We start from the raw sequence: 14,641 nt of genomic DNA on the forward strand, positions 1-14,641 counted from the left end.
TATGTAAGGTTGGGTTTGGAGGGCACGCAACTACAAGCTCACCTTCGAGAGTATGAACCAGTCAGCCAATTCAGGCCTCTACAGAACTCCAGAATGACATAAGAGCTAAGAACCTGTTGGGGGTTCTGTCTTCTCTTCTGTGCGGGGCAGTGACACAACAGGCGCTCGACCGTCTCCAACTTCTCCATTCCTGGCAAGCTCGTCGACAGCTTCGTTCCCTGCCATATCTTGATGGCATAGGTCCCAGCAGAGCATAACAACCTTTCCCATGGTTTGGAGAAGCTCCTTGGATCTTCTAACCAATTTTGACCTTACACGACCCGACGCCAGAGACTTCAGCACCGCCTGACTGTCCACGTATATATGAAAGTATGAACAGGCCGCCACTCCTCCAACAACACCGTCTCCAGAGCCTTTAGACCTCCGCCTGAAAGACGCTGTACCCGTGCAGAAGTCTAAAAGATTTCTTGATTCTAAGAAATATAATGCAGACTCCGGCTCCACAGTCCCCATCCAATATAGACCCAACCGTGTATACAGAGAGTCTCGGGAAGGCCAGAGTGCCTTCAACCCAGAGATCCCTATTCGGGAAAACGACTTCGAAACCATCAACAAGGAAGAACTCCCCTGGTATATAATGAGACGCGCCGCATATAGCATAGCCCCATGCTGCATCAACATTTTCACGCAGAACAGAAGAACGGCCTTAACTAGAGGAGCGTCTCCCTTAGTCTCATGGCGATCTTAGTTGCCACACACGCTACATATAAGTGCAAAGGCATAAGTCGAGAATGGCATTAAGCCTCTCTCTCGGGGCTCTTCTCCTTGCCCCAGATATTAGCAATGCCTCCCTACCCTGTCCCTTCTCGATCATCCTGCGCAGGGTACAGTTGCCCAAAGTTTTGTGCCGCACCAGACAACCATAGGTGAGAATTGGCCGAACGACCGCCGTAAATATCCAGTGCAGCGAACGAGGCATTAAGCCTCTCTCTCGGGGCTCTTCTCCTTGCCCCAGATATTAGCAATGCCTCCTCACCCTGTCCCTTCTCGATTATCCTGCGCAGGGCAGAGTTGCCCAAAGCTTTGTGCCGCACCAGACAACCATAGGTGAGAATTGGCCGAACGACCGCCGTAAATATCCAGTGCAGCGACCGAGGCCTTAACCCCCAACTCCTTTCTATCGAGTTGCAACAGAAGAAGAGCGCATTCAGTCCCCTTTTGACGCTTTCTTCATCGTTTTTTTCCAACTTTATTTCTGGTCAAGAATCACTCCCTAAAACTTGGCCTCCGAAGAGAGCGGAGAGCTGTGAGCACCACACAGGCTGAAACATTGAGGTCCGACCTGTGTGGTGTTCATTGCTGTCACGAGAATCTTAACTGCTAGCTACCGGGGGCTTCCGCAGGTTGCGGATAGTGGAATGTTCCATATGGAGTAGCTGCAACGGCAGTCACGCACAATCAGCGGTTTCCAAAGGAGAGTCTCAATGAGAGGCCGGGAGGTATGGGCTCTTGCATAAATACTAAGTGCCTATGATGCTCGATATAACAAGGCGGGTTATTGGCACCTTTAAATGATCAATGGCCACGCGGTTCCCGCGGCGATCGGTTCTTTGGACCGAAACGAGCTTGATAAACATCCAGTGCACCAACCCTGCCCTTAGCCGGGCAACTCCTTCCTATCGAGTTGCGATAGGAGTAGAGTACATTCAGTCCCCGCTTGACCCTTTCTTCGACGTATCTTCTTCAACTTAGTTTCTGGTCAAGAATCACGCCCTAAAACTTGGCATCCGATGAGAGCGTTAACACCACCCCGGCACGGGATAGCTGTGAGCACCACACAGGCTGGAACATTCGAGGTCCTAATTGTGTGGTGTTCATTGCTCTCACGAGAATCTTATCCGCGAGCTACAGGGCGCTTCCGCAGGTTGCGAATAGTGAAATGTTCCATACGGAGCAGCTGCAACGGCAGTCGCGCACAATCAGCGGAATCGAGCGGAGAGTGTCAATGAGAGACCGGGCGGCATGGGCTTGCACAAATACTGAGTGCCTATGATGCTTGATATGACAAGGAGGGTTATTGGCGCCTTTAAATAATCAATCGCCACACTGTTTCCATGGCGAATCGGTCTTTTGGACAGGAACGAGCTTGCTCAACTACAGGGGCTTGACGAGGATCGCCACCTCCACATGCAAATGTGGCTACAACAACAACAACCGCCGTAAACATTCAATGCACCAGCCGGCCAACTCCTTCCTATCGAGTTGCAATAGAAGTAGAGCACATTCAGTCCCCGTTTGACCCTTTCTTCGACGTTTCTTCTCACGCTCAAGTACTTGGGCTCCAAAGAGAGCGGTAGCTCCCCCCCCCCATTCAGGAAAGGCCCTTTAAAATACCCAGCTGCCTTCTCCTGGTGAAAAGGACCAGTTCAGTCTTCCATCCACAAAACTTTCTTAAAGCTCCCTGCACGATATCCGTAATAGTAGAGAGGAAACGGCCACTCACTCTGATAACGACGTCGTCCGCGTAGGCAACGACCTTCATTCTCTCACACTCGAAAGACCTCAGAAACACATTGATCATCAGGAGCCACAATAAAGGAGATGAAACTCCTTCTTGCGAAGTTCCTCTGGTCAAAATCTTCCTTATCGAGCCATCTGTCAGTGATGCGTTGATAATCCGTCCTTTCAACCCAATTTACCAAAAAAGAGGGGACCTTCATGGCCACCAGAATACCATGTATGGACTCTAACTTCAACTGCAGGTGTAATGGATTGGCAGAGGCATCACAACAATATTTTGTACTATAGCTGCAATAATACGAGAAATGAGTACAAATGCAAATTTGCTCTCTGTCTTAGTCACCTCAGGTATCCGTTCAACCAAACAGGTTGCAAACTCTTACCCGGATATGTCAAAGGGTAGTTCTCCTCATAACTACTCAACATGGTTCCTGTCCGCAGATTCGCTGCCAATTCAAACTCTTTTCTACCAGTTTGCGAGGTGCTTAAAGTTCGAAGTTTTCCTTCAACGCTCTCCGCATAGCGATTCCATTTGGTCTTTCTGGGGTTCCTGTTTGATGGGTGGATGTATGTAGACAACATCAGATCAAAGATGATATATCTATGGTCCGAAAAGAAGTACTCCTCGGAGACCCTACAAGCCCTTAAACAAGTGTCATCAAGATTCGTCAACGTTACGTCTATAACCTTTGACCTATAACGTATCTGGAAAATCGGAACACCACCAATACAACAAACACGCAGTCTGGATTTTAGAATAAACTCATCAATCGATGAGTTTGTCGATGTCCGTACTTTCCCATTGTGTGTGGTGCGCATTGGCGTCGCAACCCCAGATCAACCACATTCTCCGGTCATTCTCGCACGCTAGCCTACACATTATCTCGATAGGAGGGTCCGTCTCGTCATAGGGCAGGTAAACCAATGGGATCAGCGAGGGACCAGAGTTTTTCGTCTCCAACCTCAGCGATCTGGCGCCATTGCCATATTTCGATTAAGGGATCAAGTTTTAACTTTTTCTTACCACAATACACGTCCTTATCTTATCATCAGAGGGTTGAGTAAATACTGTGTAATTCCTATTGCCTAAGCTAGAGACTTTATTTCTAACAACATAACGGTCCTGAATCAAGGTAATGTCGAGTGAAGAGCTAGAGAGTGCAAGAAGAAGTTCGTTCGAGGCGGCCACGGAGTGGTGTAGATTTATCTGCACCATGATAAGCCTCCTTACTCGAACTTCGAACCGAAATCCAACCCTAAGCCTGCAGTCTCTACTCATCAGACAGCGTTTCGAAGCCTTCAGAATTATGCTGCCTCTCTCTGCACAGCGCTTTGTGGAAAGAACTTTCCAACGTTTTGCTTCGCCAGCAGCCTTATTATGCCTGACCCGATTCCCTCAGAAATACGCCTTGTTGGCAGGCGTACTGAACTCTTAAACTGAGATATTTACCTCGATTTCACAGATTACAGCCAAAGTTGTTCACTTTTCTATATCATTTTACTTATGATTGTGATCATTTTTTCTCTTCCAAAGGGCATCCCGACGTAGTGATGAATCACTGGAAATGCAGCCACTGCACAATACCTCACCGAAAAATGGCAAATCCATGCTGAAACGTATGTCCCGTGTACGCTCCGACGAGAAAGAAGACGCGGCAGAAGAAAAAACCGAATTACATGACAAAACCCCAAGTCCCATTGGTGCTGGTTTGCCTCTATTGCAAAGACTGCGTTTACTTAAAGAAAAGCAGGTAAGTTGGCTGCCTTATTTGTTTGCTTGAAAATTTGTTTTTCTTTCTTTTTTTTTGGTTTTTGATTTTCTGTTTTGCAACCATAATCAGTTGTTGGAATCCAATTTTTATTTGAAGCTTTCCTCTATGTTATAATCCTATACCACTTAACAATACTGGCGCAAGATGATCACAATAGTTCCATTAACGCAAAAGAGATTGAGGGACATTTAGAGTCCTCAATGCACCTCACTACTTATACACGTACACGCTTTGTTGAGCACACATAAAAGGAAGGATGATTCCTGATCTTGCACAAGCGTTTCAAACTTTTTCCTAATCCAATGTAGCACTTGTCGGTCAGCATATCTCTGAGCTTCATATCTAAACTTGTGTTAGCTTTGTAAATGATACACCTGGGTCATTGACACCCATTCAGGCACCCAAATTTCACTACTCACAAAACTTTACTGAAATCCTCCCACACTTACTGGGCTTTTGCTGGGCCGTTTGCTATGTTTTATAGTCTTTGACAAATTCCTGACATCTTAATCTGTGAAAATTATTCATAATTCAGGTTTTGATGACTCCTTATTAAGCAGCACTTTCAGTTACTACACATGTGCTTCCAATAAACTTTTATTTGAGGCGTGGCAGGGAATTCACTGCGGACGAAACTTGGTGGTTCAAATCGGACCATATTTAGATACAGCTACTATAGGGGCATAAATTATGAATTTTTTAGCTGATTATGACGGAAGGTGGCTTACACATATACCAGAGTTGGTGGGTATTCAAAGTTGTGTCCGGTTTCCAGCTTCGGCATGCACATTGAGTGGTCTAATAAGTACAAGCCATTGTTCAATTTTGTCGAACAAAATATTGATCATTTTGGCAGCTATATCCAAATATACACCGATCTGAACCATATACGACACGGATGTCGATAAGTCTAACATAAGTCTCTGTGCCAAATTTCAGCTAAATCGGATTATAAATGCGCCTTTTATGTGGCCAAGACTTTAAATCGAGAGATCGGTCTATATGGCAGCTATATCCAAATCTGGACCGATCTGGGCCAAATTGAAGAGGGATGTCAAAGGGCCTAACAAAACTCATGGTCCTAAATTTCGGCGAAATCCCACAAGAAATTCGCCTTTTATGGGCGCAAGACCTTAAATCGAGAGATCGGTCTATATGGCAGCTATATTCAAATCTCTGCCGATCTGGGCCAAATTGAAGAAGGATGTCGAAGGCCGTAATGCAACTCACTGTCTCAAATTTCGGCGAAATCCCACAAGAAATGCGCCTTTTATGGCCCCAACAACTTAAATCGAGAGATCGGTCTATATGGAGAAATATCTCGAAGAGCCTAACACAACTCACTGTCCCAAATTTCGGCGACATCGGACAATAAATGAGAATTTTATGGACCCAAAACCTTAAAACGAGAGATCGGTCTATATGGCAGCTATATTCAAATCTGGACCGATCTGGGATATATTGCAGAAAGATGTCAAGAAACCCAACTTAACTCACTGTCCCAAATTTCGGCGATATCGGAAAATAATTGGGCCTTTTATTGGCCCAAAACCTTAAATCCAGAGATCGGTCTATATGGCAGCTATATCCAAATCTGGACCGATCTGGGCCAAATTGAAGAGGGATGTCAAAGGGCCTAACAAAACTCACGGTCCCAAATTTTGGCAAAATCGGAGAATAAATGCGCCTTTTATGGGCCCAAGATCGGAAGATCGGTCTATATGGCAGCTGGACCAAATTTGGACCGATCTGAGCCAAATTGAAGAATAATGTCGAAAGGCCTAACACAACTCAATGTCCTAAATTTTAGCAAAATTGGAGAATAAAGTGGCTTTTAGGGGCCTAAGACCCTTAATAGGCGGATCGGTCTATATGGGGGCTATATCAAGATATAGCCCATCTTCGAACTTAACCTGCTTATGGACCAAGAAAAAGAATCTGTGCAAAGTTTCAGCTCAATATCTCTATTTTTAAAGACTGTAGCATGATTTCAAAAGACAGATGGACAGGCGGACGGGCATGGCTAGATCGTCTTAGATTTTTACGCTGATCAAGAATATAAAGGGTGATTTTTTTGAGGTTAGGATTTTCATGCATTAGTATTTGACAGATCACGTGGGATTTCAGACATGGTGTCAAAGAGAAAGATGCTCAGTATGCTTTGACATTTCATCATGAATAGACTTACTAACGAGCAACGCTTGCAAATCATTGAATTTTATTACCAAAATCAGTGTTCGGTTCGAAATGTGTTCATTCACCGTTCAGCGATGAGGCCCATTTCTGGTTGAATGGCTACGTAAATAAGCAAAATTGCCGCATTTGGAGTGAAGAGCAACCAGAAGCCGTTCAAGAACTGCCCATGCATCCCGAAAAATGCACTGTTTGGTGTGGTTTGTACGCTGGTGGAATCATTGGACCGTATTTTTTCAAAGATGCTGTTGGACGCACCGTTACGGTGAATGAACACATTTCGAACCGAACACTGATTTTGGTAATAAAATTCAATGATTTGCAAGCGTTGCTCGTTAGTAAGTCTATTCATGATGAAATGTCAAAGCATACTGAGCATCTTTCTCTTTGACACCATGTCTGAAATCCCACGTGATCTGTCAAATACTAATGCATGAAAATCCTAACCTCAAAAAAATCACCCTTTATATACTTTACAGGGTCGGAATTGGATATTTCGATGTGTTGCAAACGGAATGGCAAAATGAATACACTCCCATCCTTCGGTGGTGGGTATAACAAGGCGGAAATACTCATAAATGGAACTAGCCACCATGTAGCTAGAAATCCATTCTAGCCTCAAAAATCACTCAGAAGAAGAGAAGAAGGAACTCTGGCTGCGTCGCCTGCTAGCCTAGCATCACTTTATCTGCCTTTCGAATCTCGGACACCGCCACCTACGTCGGAACTGCAAGGGTTGGTGAGAAAGACAAAACAGACAGTAAATGAGGTACTAATAGGGTGCGATGCAAACTCTCATCCCATTTCGTGGGGTAGTAGTCAGCTCCCATATACAATAAACCGATCTCCCGATTTGATTTCCTGAGCACCTAGAATCCGCAATTTTTGTTCGATTTGGCTGAAATTTTGCACATTATATTCTGTTATGTCTCTCAACAACGGAGCCAAGTACGATGTAAATCAGTCAATAACCTGATATAGCTCCCATAATAACCGATCTCCTGATTTGACTTCCTGAGCCCCTAGAAGGCGCAATTTTTGTCCGATTTGGCTGAAATTTAGCACATAGTGTTATACTTTGACTAGCAACAACTGTGCCAAATATGGTTTAAATCTGTGTATAACCTGATATTAATCCCATATAACCCGATCTCCCGGTTAGACTTCTTGAACCTCTGGAAGTCGCAATTTTCATCCGATTTGGCTGAAATTTTGCACAAAGTGTTTTGTTGTGACTCAACCGTGCAAAGTACGGTTTTGATATAGCTGCCATATAAACCGATCTTGGATCTAGACTTCTTGAGCCACTAGAGGGCACAATTCTTATCCGATTTGACTGAAATTTTGCATGAGGTGTTTAATTATGACTTCCAACAACTGTTCTGAGTATGGTTGAAATCGGTCGATAGCCTGATATAGCTGTCATATAAACCGATATGGGGTCTTGACTTCTTGAGCCACTAAAGGGCACAATTCTTGTCCTATTTGACTGAAATTTTGCACAACGTGTTTCGATATGATTTCCATCAACTGTGCTACGTATGCTTTAAATCGGTCCATAACCTGATATAGCTACCATATAAACCGATCTTGGATCTAGACTTCTTGAGCCCCTAGAGGGCACAATTCTTATCCGATTTGACTGAAATTTTGCATGAGGTGTTTAATTATGACTTCCAACAACTGTGTCAAATATGGTTCGAATTGATCCATAACCTGATATAGCTGCCATATAAACCCATCTGGGGTCTTGACTTCTTGAGCCTCCAGAGGGTGTATTAATTATCCGATTTGGCTAAAATTGTACAACGACTTCTCCCATCACCTTCAACACGCTTGTGAAATATGGTCCGAATCGATCTATAGCCTGATACAGCTCCCATATAAACCGATCTCTCTATTTTACTTCTTGAGCCCCTAAAGGGCGCAATTCTCACTCGAATTGGCTGAAATTTTACACATTGACTTCTACTATGGTCTCCAACATTCAATTCAATTATGGTCCGAATCGGACTATAACTTGATATAACTCCAATATTAAATTAAATCTTTTATTCTTTGTTTGCCTAAAAGGAGATATCGGGAAAAGAACTCGACAAATGCGATCTATGATGGAGGGTATATAAGATTCGGACCGACCGAACTTAGCACACTTTTACTTGTTAAATTTCCTAAAGATATGCTAAATCACAAACACTGAAAACACACACAACACACCTTAAATAGAATAGCTAGTAGTTCTCATCGTGCAACAACTTTATTAACACATGCTCGCTACATTTTGGACTTACATGTTGTGCAATTAAAATTTAGTAATAGATTTAATGATGATATTTCGTTTGCAATACATCGAAATATCCATGTCGAACAAGTTTAAGACGATCTAACTATGTCCGTCCGTCTTCTCATCCATCCATCTGTCTGTGGAAATCATGGTCTATACCAGACTATCGCCCAGTTGTACTTTTTGAGTTCATAAGTGCTTCAATTCTCTAATTTCGCTAAATTGTACTAGATCCCTCGAAATCGCCGTTGACTAAGTTCAAATCGGATATAGCCAAAACCACCGATCTCCCGTTTCATGGGCACATGCAAATCCCATTTATAATCCCATTTCACTTAAAATTTGGAAAAATTAATTGCATTAGAGTATTCAACATCTGTGAAGAGCATGGTCCAGATCAAACCTGATTTGAATATAGCTAGCATATAGTCCATCATATAGATGCCATATAGACCGATCTCCTGATTGCGGTGTTGGGCACATATAAAAAGAAGATTTCGACGAAATTTCGATCAATGAGGTGTATTAGACCCCTATAATTCTATGGCGAACATGTTGGACCATGTTTGAATATAGCTTCAATAAAGCCCGGTGTCCCAAATTAATTTCCTACACCAATTGGAATTTGGAACAGTAAGTTTTAGTAGACCCCCCCGACATCCGTGCCAAGTATGGTTCAGATAGAACCATATTCGGGTATAGCTGATATATAGGCCAAACTCTCGTTTTCATATTTTGATGTAACTGGCATATAGACCAATTGCCCGCTCGCCCGATTTATGGTCTTGGATCCATAAAAAACGCATTTGTTGCCTGATTTTGAAGAAATTCGGAGCAGCAAGTAGAGCTGGCAAACTAGGTTAATAAAAACATTTGAAAGTCATGGGAGAAGTCATTGTACAAAATGCTTGCCTAATCGGATGAAAATTGCGCCCTCTATAGGCTCAATGTATCTTAAAGGATACATTAAATGTCGGGTTGCTTATAATTATTAATCGATATTCAGTCAAAAAATTAACTATCGATTAACTATCGCTAGGGGTCTTTTTAAACTCACCACCATAGGATGTTGGTATACTAATCTAGTCATTCCGTTTGAAACACCTCGAACCATTGATCTAGGACCCCATAAAGAATATATATTCTTGATCGTCTCGACACTCTGACTCCATCTAGCCATGTCCGTCCATCCGTCTGTCGAAATTACGATAGCGGTCAAACGCATAAAGTTAGCCGATTGAAATTTTACACAGATACCATATTGATTCAGATTTTAATGCAGCTCCCCCATATAAACCCATCTCCCGATATGACTTCTTGAGTCCCTAGATGCCGCAATTGTAGTCCGATTTGATTGACATATTACATGCGGTGTTTTGTTACGACTTCCAATAACTGTACCAAGTGCGTTTTAAATCGTCCAAGAACCTGAGATAGCTCCCATATAAACCGAACTCCCGATTTGACTACTTGAGTTCCTGGATGCCGCAATTTTTGTCCGATTTGGCTGAAATTTTACATGTTACGACTTCCAACAACTGTGTCAAGAGCGGTTCAAATCGTTAAAGAACCTGAGATAGCTCCCATATAAACCGAACTCCCGATTTGACTACTTGAGCCCCTGGAAGCCTTAATTTTAATCCGATTTGGCTGAAATATTGCATATAGTATTTTGTTATGACTTCAAACAAGGGTGCCAAGTACGGTCAAAATCGACCTATAACCTGATATAGCTCCCATATAAACCAATCTCCCGATTTGACTTCTTGAGCCCCTGGTGGCCATAACTTTTGTCCGATTTAGCTGAAATTTTGCACATAGCGTTCTATTTTGACTTCCAACAACTGTACCAAGTATGATTTAAATCGGTCTATAACCTGATGAGGCTCCCATATAAAGCGATCTCCTGATTTGACTTCTTGAACCCTTATAAGCCTCGATTTTTTATTCAATTTGGCTAAAATTTTGGCATATAGTGTTCTGTTATAACTTTCAACAACTGAGCCTAGTATGGTCCAATCCGGTCTATAACCAGATAGAGCTCCCATATTTTGGCAGAATCCATGGTGGTGGGTTCCCAAGATTCGGCCCGCCCGAAATTAGCACGCTCTTACTGATTTTCATATAAGTAAACAGAAAATGAGCAGTGGTTATCCCTTGACTAATGCTGTCCACATTTGTAGTGGTGTCGCTATGCGTTCGGACTCGACCTAAAAAAGGAGGCCCCTTATCGTTGAGCTAAAACTCCGATCGGACTGCACTCATTGATATGAGAGAAGTATCCCCTGCTACTTAATGGAAAGTTCATGAGTAAACTGAAAATGAACGTTTTTTTTTGTTTTATAGCTCCCTCCCTCTAAACACAAGTACATATGTATGTTTGAGTTGCTTTATTCATTTGAATGCGCTTTAGTTTTAGTTTAGGGTTTTTGATTTCGGCTTCTTTTGGCTTTTTATTGTTTTTTTTTTGTGTTTTAGTTTGAGACTACTAAAACTAAATTTACATACACAGCAAACCCAAACTGAGTGTCAATCCCTGCTCCTAAAAGTAGTTTTTGTATGTGTCTTTATGTGTCTTGCACTAGGATCGCGAAGAGCGAGCTGTTAAGTCTACACCATCACAGAAATCTCCACCTAATTCACATGTAACCTGTACGTTATCACCACAGGAATCAATACAGGAGGAGCCAGAGAGGGAGATAAACGAGGGATTGCCGTTGATACAGCGACTGCAGCAGTTAAAGATTAAAAACGACCCCCCTCCGGCACCAGTTCAGGTGACAGAAGAGGGTGGTGCTTTGCCGGTAAGTCTCACAGCCCCGCTCAATCTCTCCTCATTACACACACACACGCACACACACACAGCTCAGCTGCTTTTATATGGAATGAGTTTTTTTTGTTTTCCAACAACGCAGGTTACTTCAGTGGCTGAGACCAACAACAAAGTAGAAAACATATCGATTTTAAGCACAAGTCAGGGTACTACGACTGCATCCACGTCTTTGGCAGTTGCTCAAATCAAACCCATGGTAAAGGTTTCGTTCAAACAAAGAATGCTGAAACTGCAGGGGGTGGCCGAGGTTAGCGGCGAGAGTGGCCCAAAAATTGCCATGCCACCGAGTGTGGTGGAAGCGGCGGCAAGGCTACCCTCTGCGGTGGGCATTGCGAAAAAGGAGCCGCCCAACACTTTGAGTGTTACCAAATGTGGTGAAGTGGAAAGTGAAGGTGCAGACAAACGAAAAAGTGAGGGGACCAAGAAAACTCACAAATCCATCAGCACCATTTCAAGCCAAATAACAAAACCGTCCACTACCACACCCACAATAGTATCCGATACAGATACGCCCATCAAGCCATGGTCCAAACTAAAGCTGGCCACCATGATCTCATCGAGTTATACCAGTTTAGCCACCTCCAATACATCGTCGGATGATATTTTCTCCCCTTTGAAGAACAATTCCGATGGCAATATACCGCAACAGCTGTCAAACGAAAGGCGTCCCCCGAAAGGAGCCAAACCTCCACCAGTTCCTGCAAGAAAAAGACCGCATCGTTCGGATGTAACGACGATAGCAAGGGCGACAGAGAAGACCAAACGCTGCGCGGGGAATGGCAATGGTAATGGCCAGGCGGTGCCTTCAGACTGTCCCATAAGCAATGCCAAATTGTATCAATCTGTGTTCGATTTATCGCCCGAGTACAGTGGACTGCCCTTCGTAAAACGTCTGAAGATACTGAACGAGCGCCAGAAACTGGCCGAGCTGGAGAGCGCTCTACAAACTCGCAGTTTCAGCCTGGATAGTTCCAAGACGACCAGCTGTATTCCCATATCGGAGGCGTTGTATCGCAGCCACAGCGATACCGCCGGCATTAACACACAGTTTCTCTCTATCTATGAATCCAGTTCCACCACATCGACGAATACATCAGCTTCGGAGACGCCAAAGTGTGTTCCAGCCCCCTACCATCGACATCAATTGGATACGGTGCAACACGACTATGCCCCCCTCAGTCCAGAGTCCAATGAAACTCTAGAGCGAAGAAAATTGAAAAGCATTCTCAAGTCGCTCAGCCGTGAGCAAGAGCACCGAAGATCATTGACGCCCAAAGACTCACATCTGCATCATCGAGTTCTGTCGAAGGAACCCACTGTGGAAGGGTACGTGGCGCGGCACAGTAGACTGTTAAAGAGTGTAACATTGAATTCAACTTTTTCTAGCCCACCCGTCAGATCGCACGAGGAAACCTGCACACTAACCGAACAAACGCTGCACTCCCCGTCTCTGATGACGACAGCTCCCATGAGTAGTGCATATTATGGCGAGTCGGTAATGTCGCCGCCCGATCTATTGCGAGCGGAATCCATAGCGACCTGCTCGGCAGCCAATGCTGCTCAGACATTTCAAATGAACAGCAGCAGCACCCTAACCATGTATCCCACAAATGTATACCCGCTAACCGAAAGCAATCACCACCATTCCACATGTCAGACTCTAAGTTCATCACCGAAAGGTAACTGAAAGGTGTTGGATACAAAGCCCATCATAAATTGCATTCATATTATTATTGTATTGTATGGCATTGTATATGTATATGTTTAAGCCAGCTGCCTATAAAAATAATCGATATCAATAATTCTTTGATTATGGGACTATAAGACTACCTTTTACCCTTTGTTGATTTTCATATGAAATTTTTGGTAGCAATTTTAGTTGATATATATTTTTTTATGAGCAGCTGGTATGAGACTCACATTTTCCTCATTCACCATATTTGTAGAAGCTTTGAGCCCTGATAAATTTATTTATTTCAATATTTTTGGACTACCCACCGGCGTAATAAAATTGCATGTACCACAACAATCCCTACGAATGCAGCTTTGTACCTCAATAATCCCTGTAAAAATTTCCTGCGAAAAAACTTTAGTTTGAAATAATGCATTATTGTTAAAAACAAACCCTTTGATTGTTATTTTTTTTTAAGGAACGCCAATTCCTTTGGAATGCCAGTTTTTTTTAATATTCTATGATACCGACAATTATTTACTGTCAAGGTGTAAGCGTATCCTAATATTGAGTGCATTACCTCAATTCGTAATGAATGTACCATTTTGTACGTTTTAGTACCTAAATGTACGATTTTAAAATAATCTTCTGGTCACCCCAAAATTCATATTCAAGGTTCACTTGTATCCCAATTTTGGGAACTTTAGGTCACATCGTAAAGAAAGTACCATTTTGAATGTTTAAATACCTCAATATGCGAAAAAAAATATGTTCTAGTTGCCCAATATATTGTTTCGAGGTACCAATTTGACCACAAATAGTAAATTTATTTTCGACATGTCGTATTTTTGTCAAGATTGCGATAATGTTTGTCAAATTGCTTAATGTTAGCAGTCCTCGTTCGCTTTTGGGAAAGATAAGTTATTTCGTATTATTTTGCACATTTTGGCAACAAAATGTACGAATTTTGTGGGATCATTAAGTCGCCCATCATATATTTACTATTTGTACCTACATGCCAAATTTCAGACCTCTAGCTCTATCTGTAAATAAAGTACCAAATGGTACTCATTTTGGTACCAAAATTTATGAATTTGTAATAGATTATTTAATTACCAATCATATATTTCTTAGTTGTACCTTAATAATAAATTTCAGACCTCTAGCTCCATCTATTAAAAAAGTACCAAATGGTACCAAAATGTACGAATTGTGAATAGATTATTTAGTCACCCATCATATTTTCCATAGTTGTACCATCATATCAAATTTCAGACCTCTAGCGCCATATATTAAGAAAGTACCACGTGGTACCAATTTGGGTTCCAAAATGTACGAATAGTGAATATATCACTTAGCCACCCATC

General features: G+C 42.7%; 1 protein-coding gene across 7 annotated transcripts in view; it reads left to right on the forward strand.

The window, feature by feature from the left end:
- Positions 1 to 14,641, forward strand: part of LOC106084540 (uncharacterized) — a 112,121-nt gene that overhangs the window by 90,576 nt on the left and 6,904 nt on the right. For 4 of the 7 annotated variants that reach the window (XM_013248287.2, XM_013248289.2, XM_059366749.1 and 1 more), the window contains 4 exons: positions 4,055 to 4,271; positions 11,355 to 11,573; positions 11,685 to 12,928; positions 12,989 to 13,281. In XM_013248287.2, the coding sequence (XP_013103741.2) occupies positions 4,055 to 4,271; positions 11,355 to 11,573; positions 11,685 to 12,928; positions 12,989 to 13,281 (1,973 nt within the window). The remainder of the gene's footprint in view (positions 1 to 4,054; positions 4,272 to 11,354; positions 11,574 to 11,684; positions 12,929 to 12,988; positions 13,282 to 14,641) is intronic. The other 3 variants (XM_013248290.2, XM_013248291.2, XM_013248288.2) reach the window with 2 other exon arrangements.

Source organism: Stomoxys calcitrans, chromosome 4 (genome assembly GCF_963082655.1).
Source record: "Stomoxys calcitrans chromosome 4, idStoCalc2.1, whole genome shotgun sequence".
Lineage (NCBI taxonomy): Eukaryota > Metazoa > Arthropoda > Insecta > Diptera > Muscidae > Stomoxys > Stomoxys calcitrans.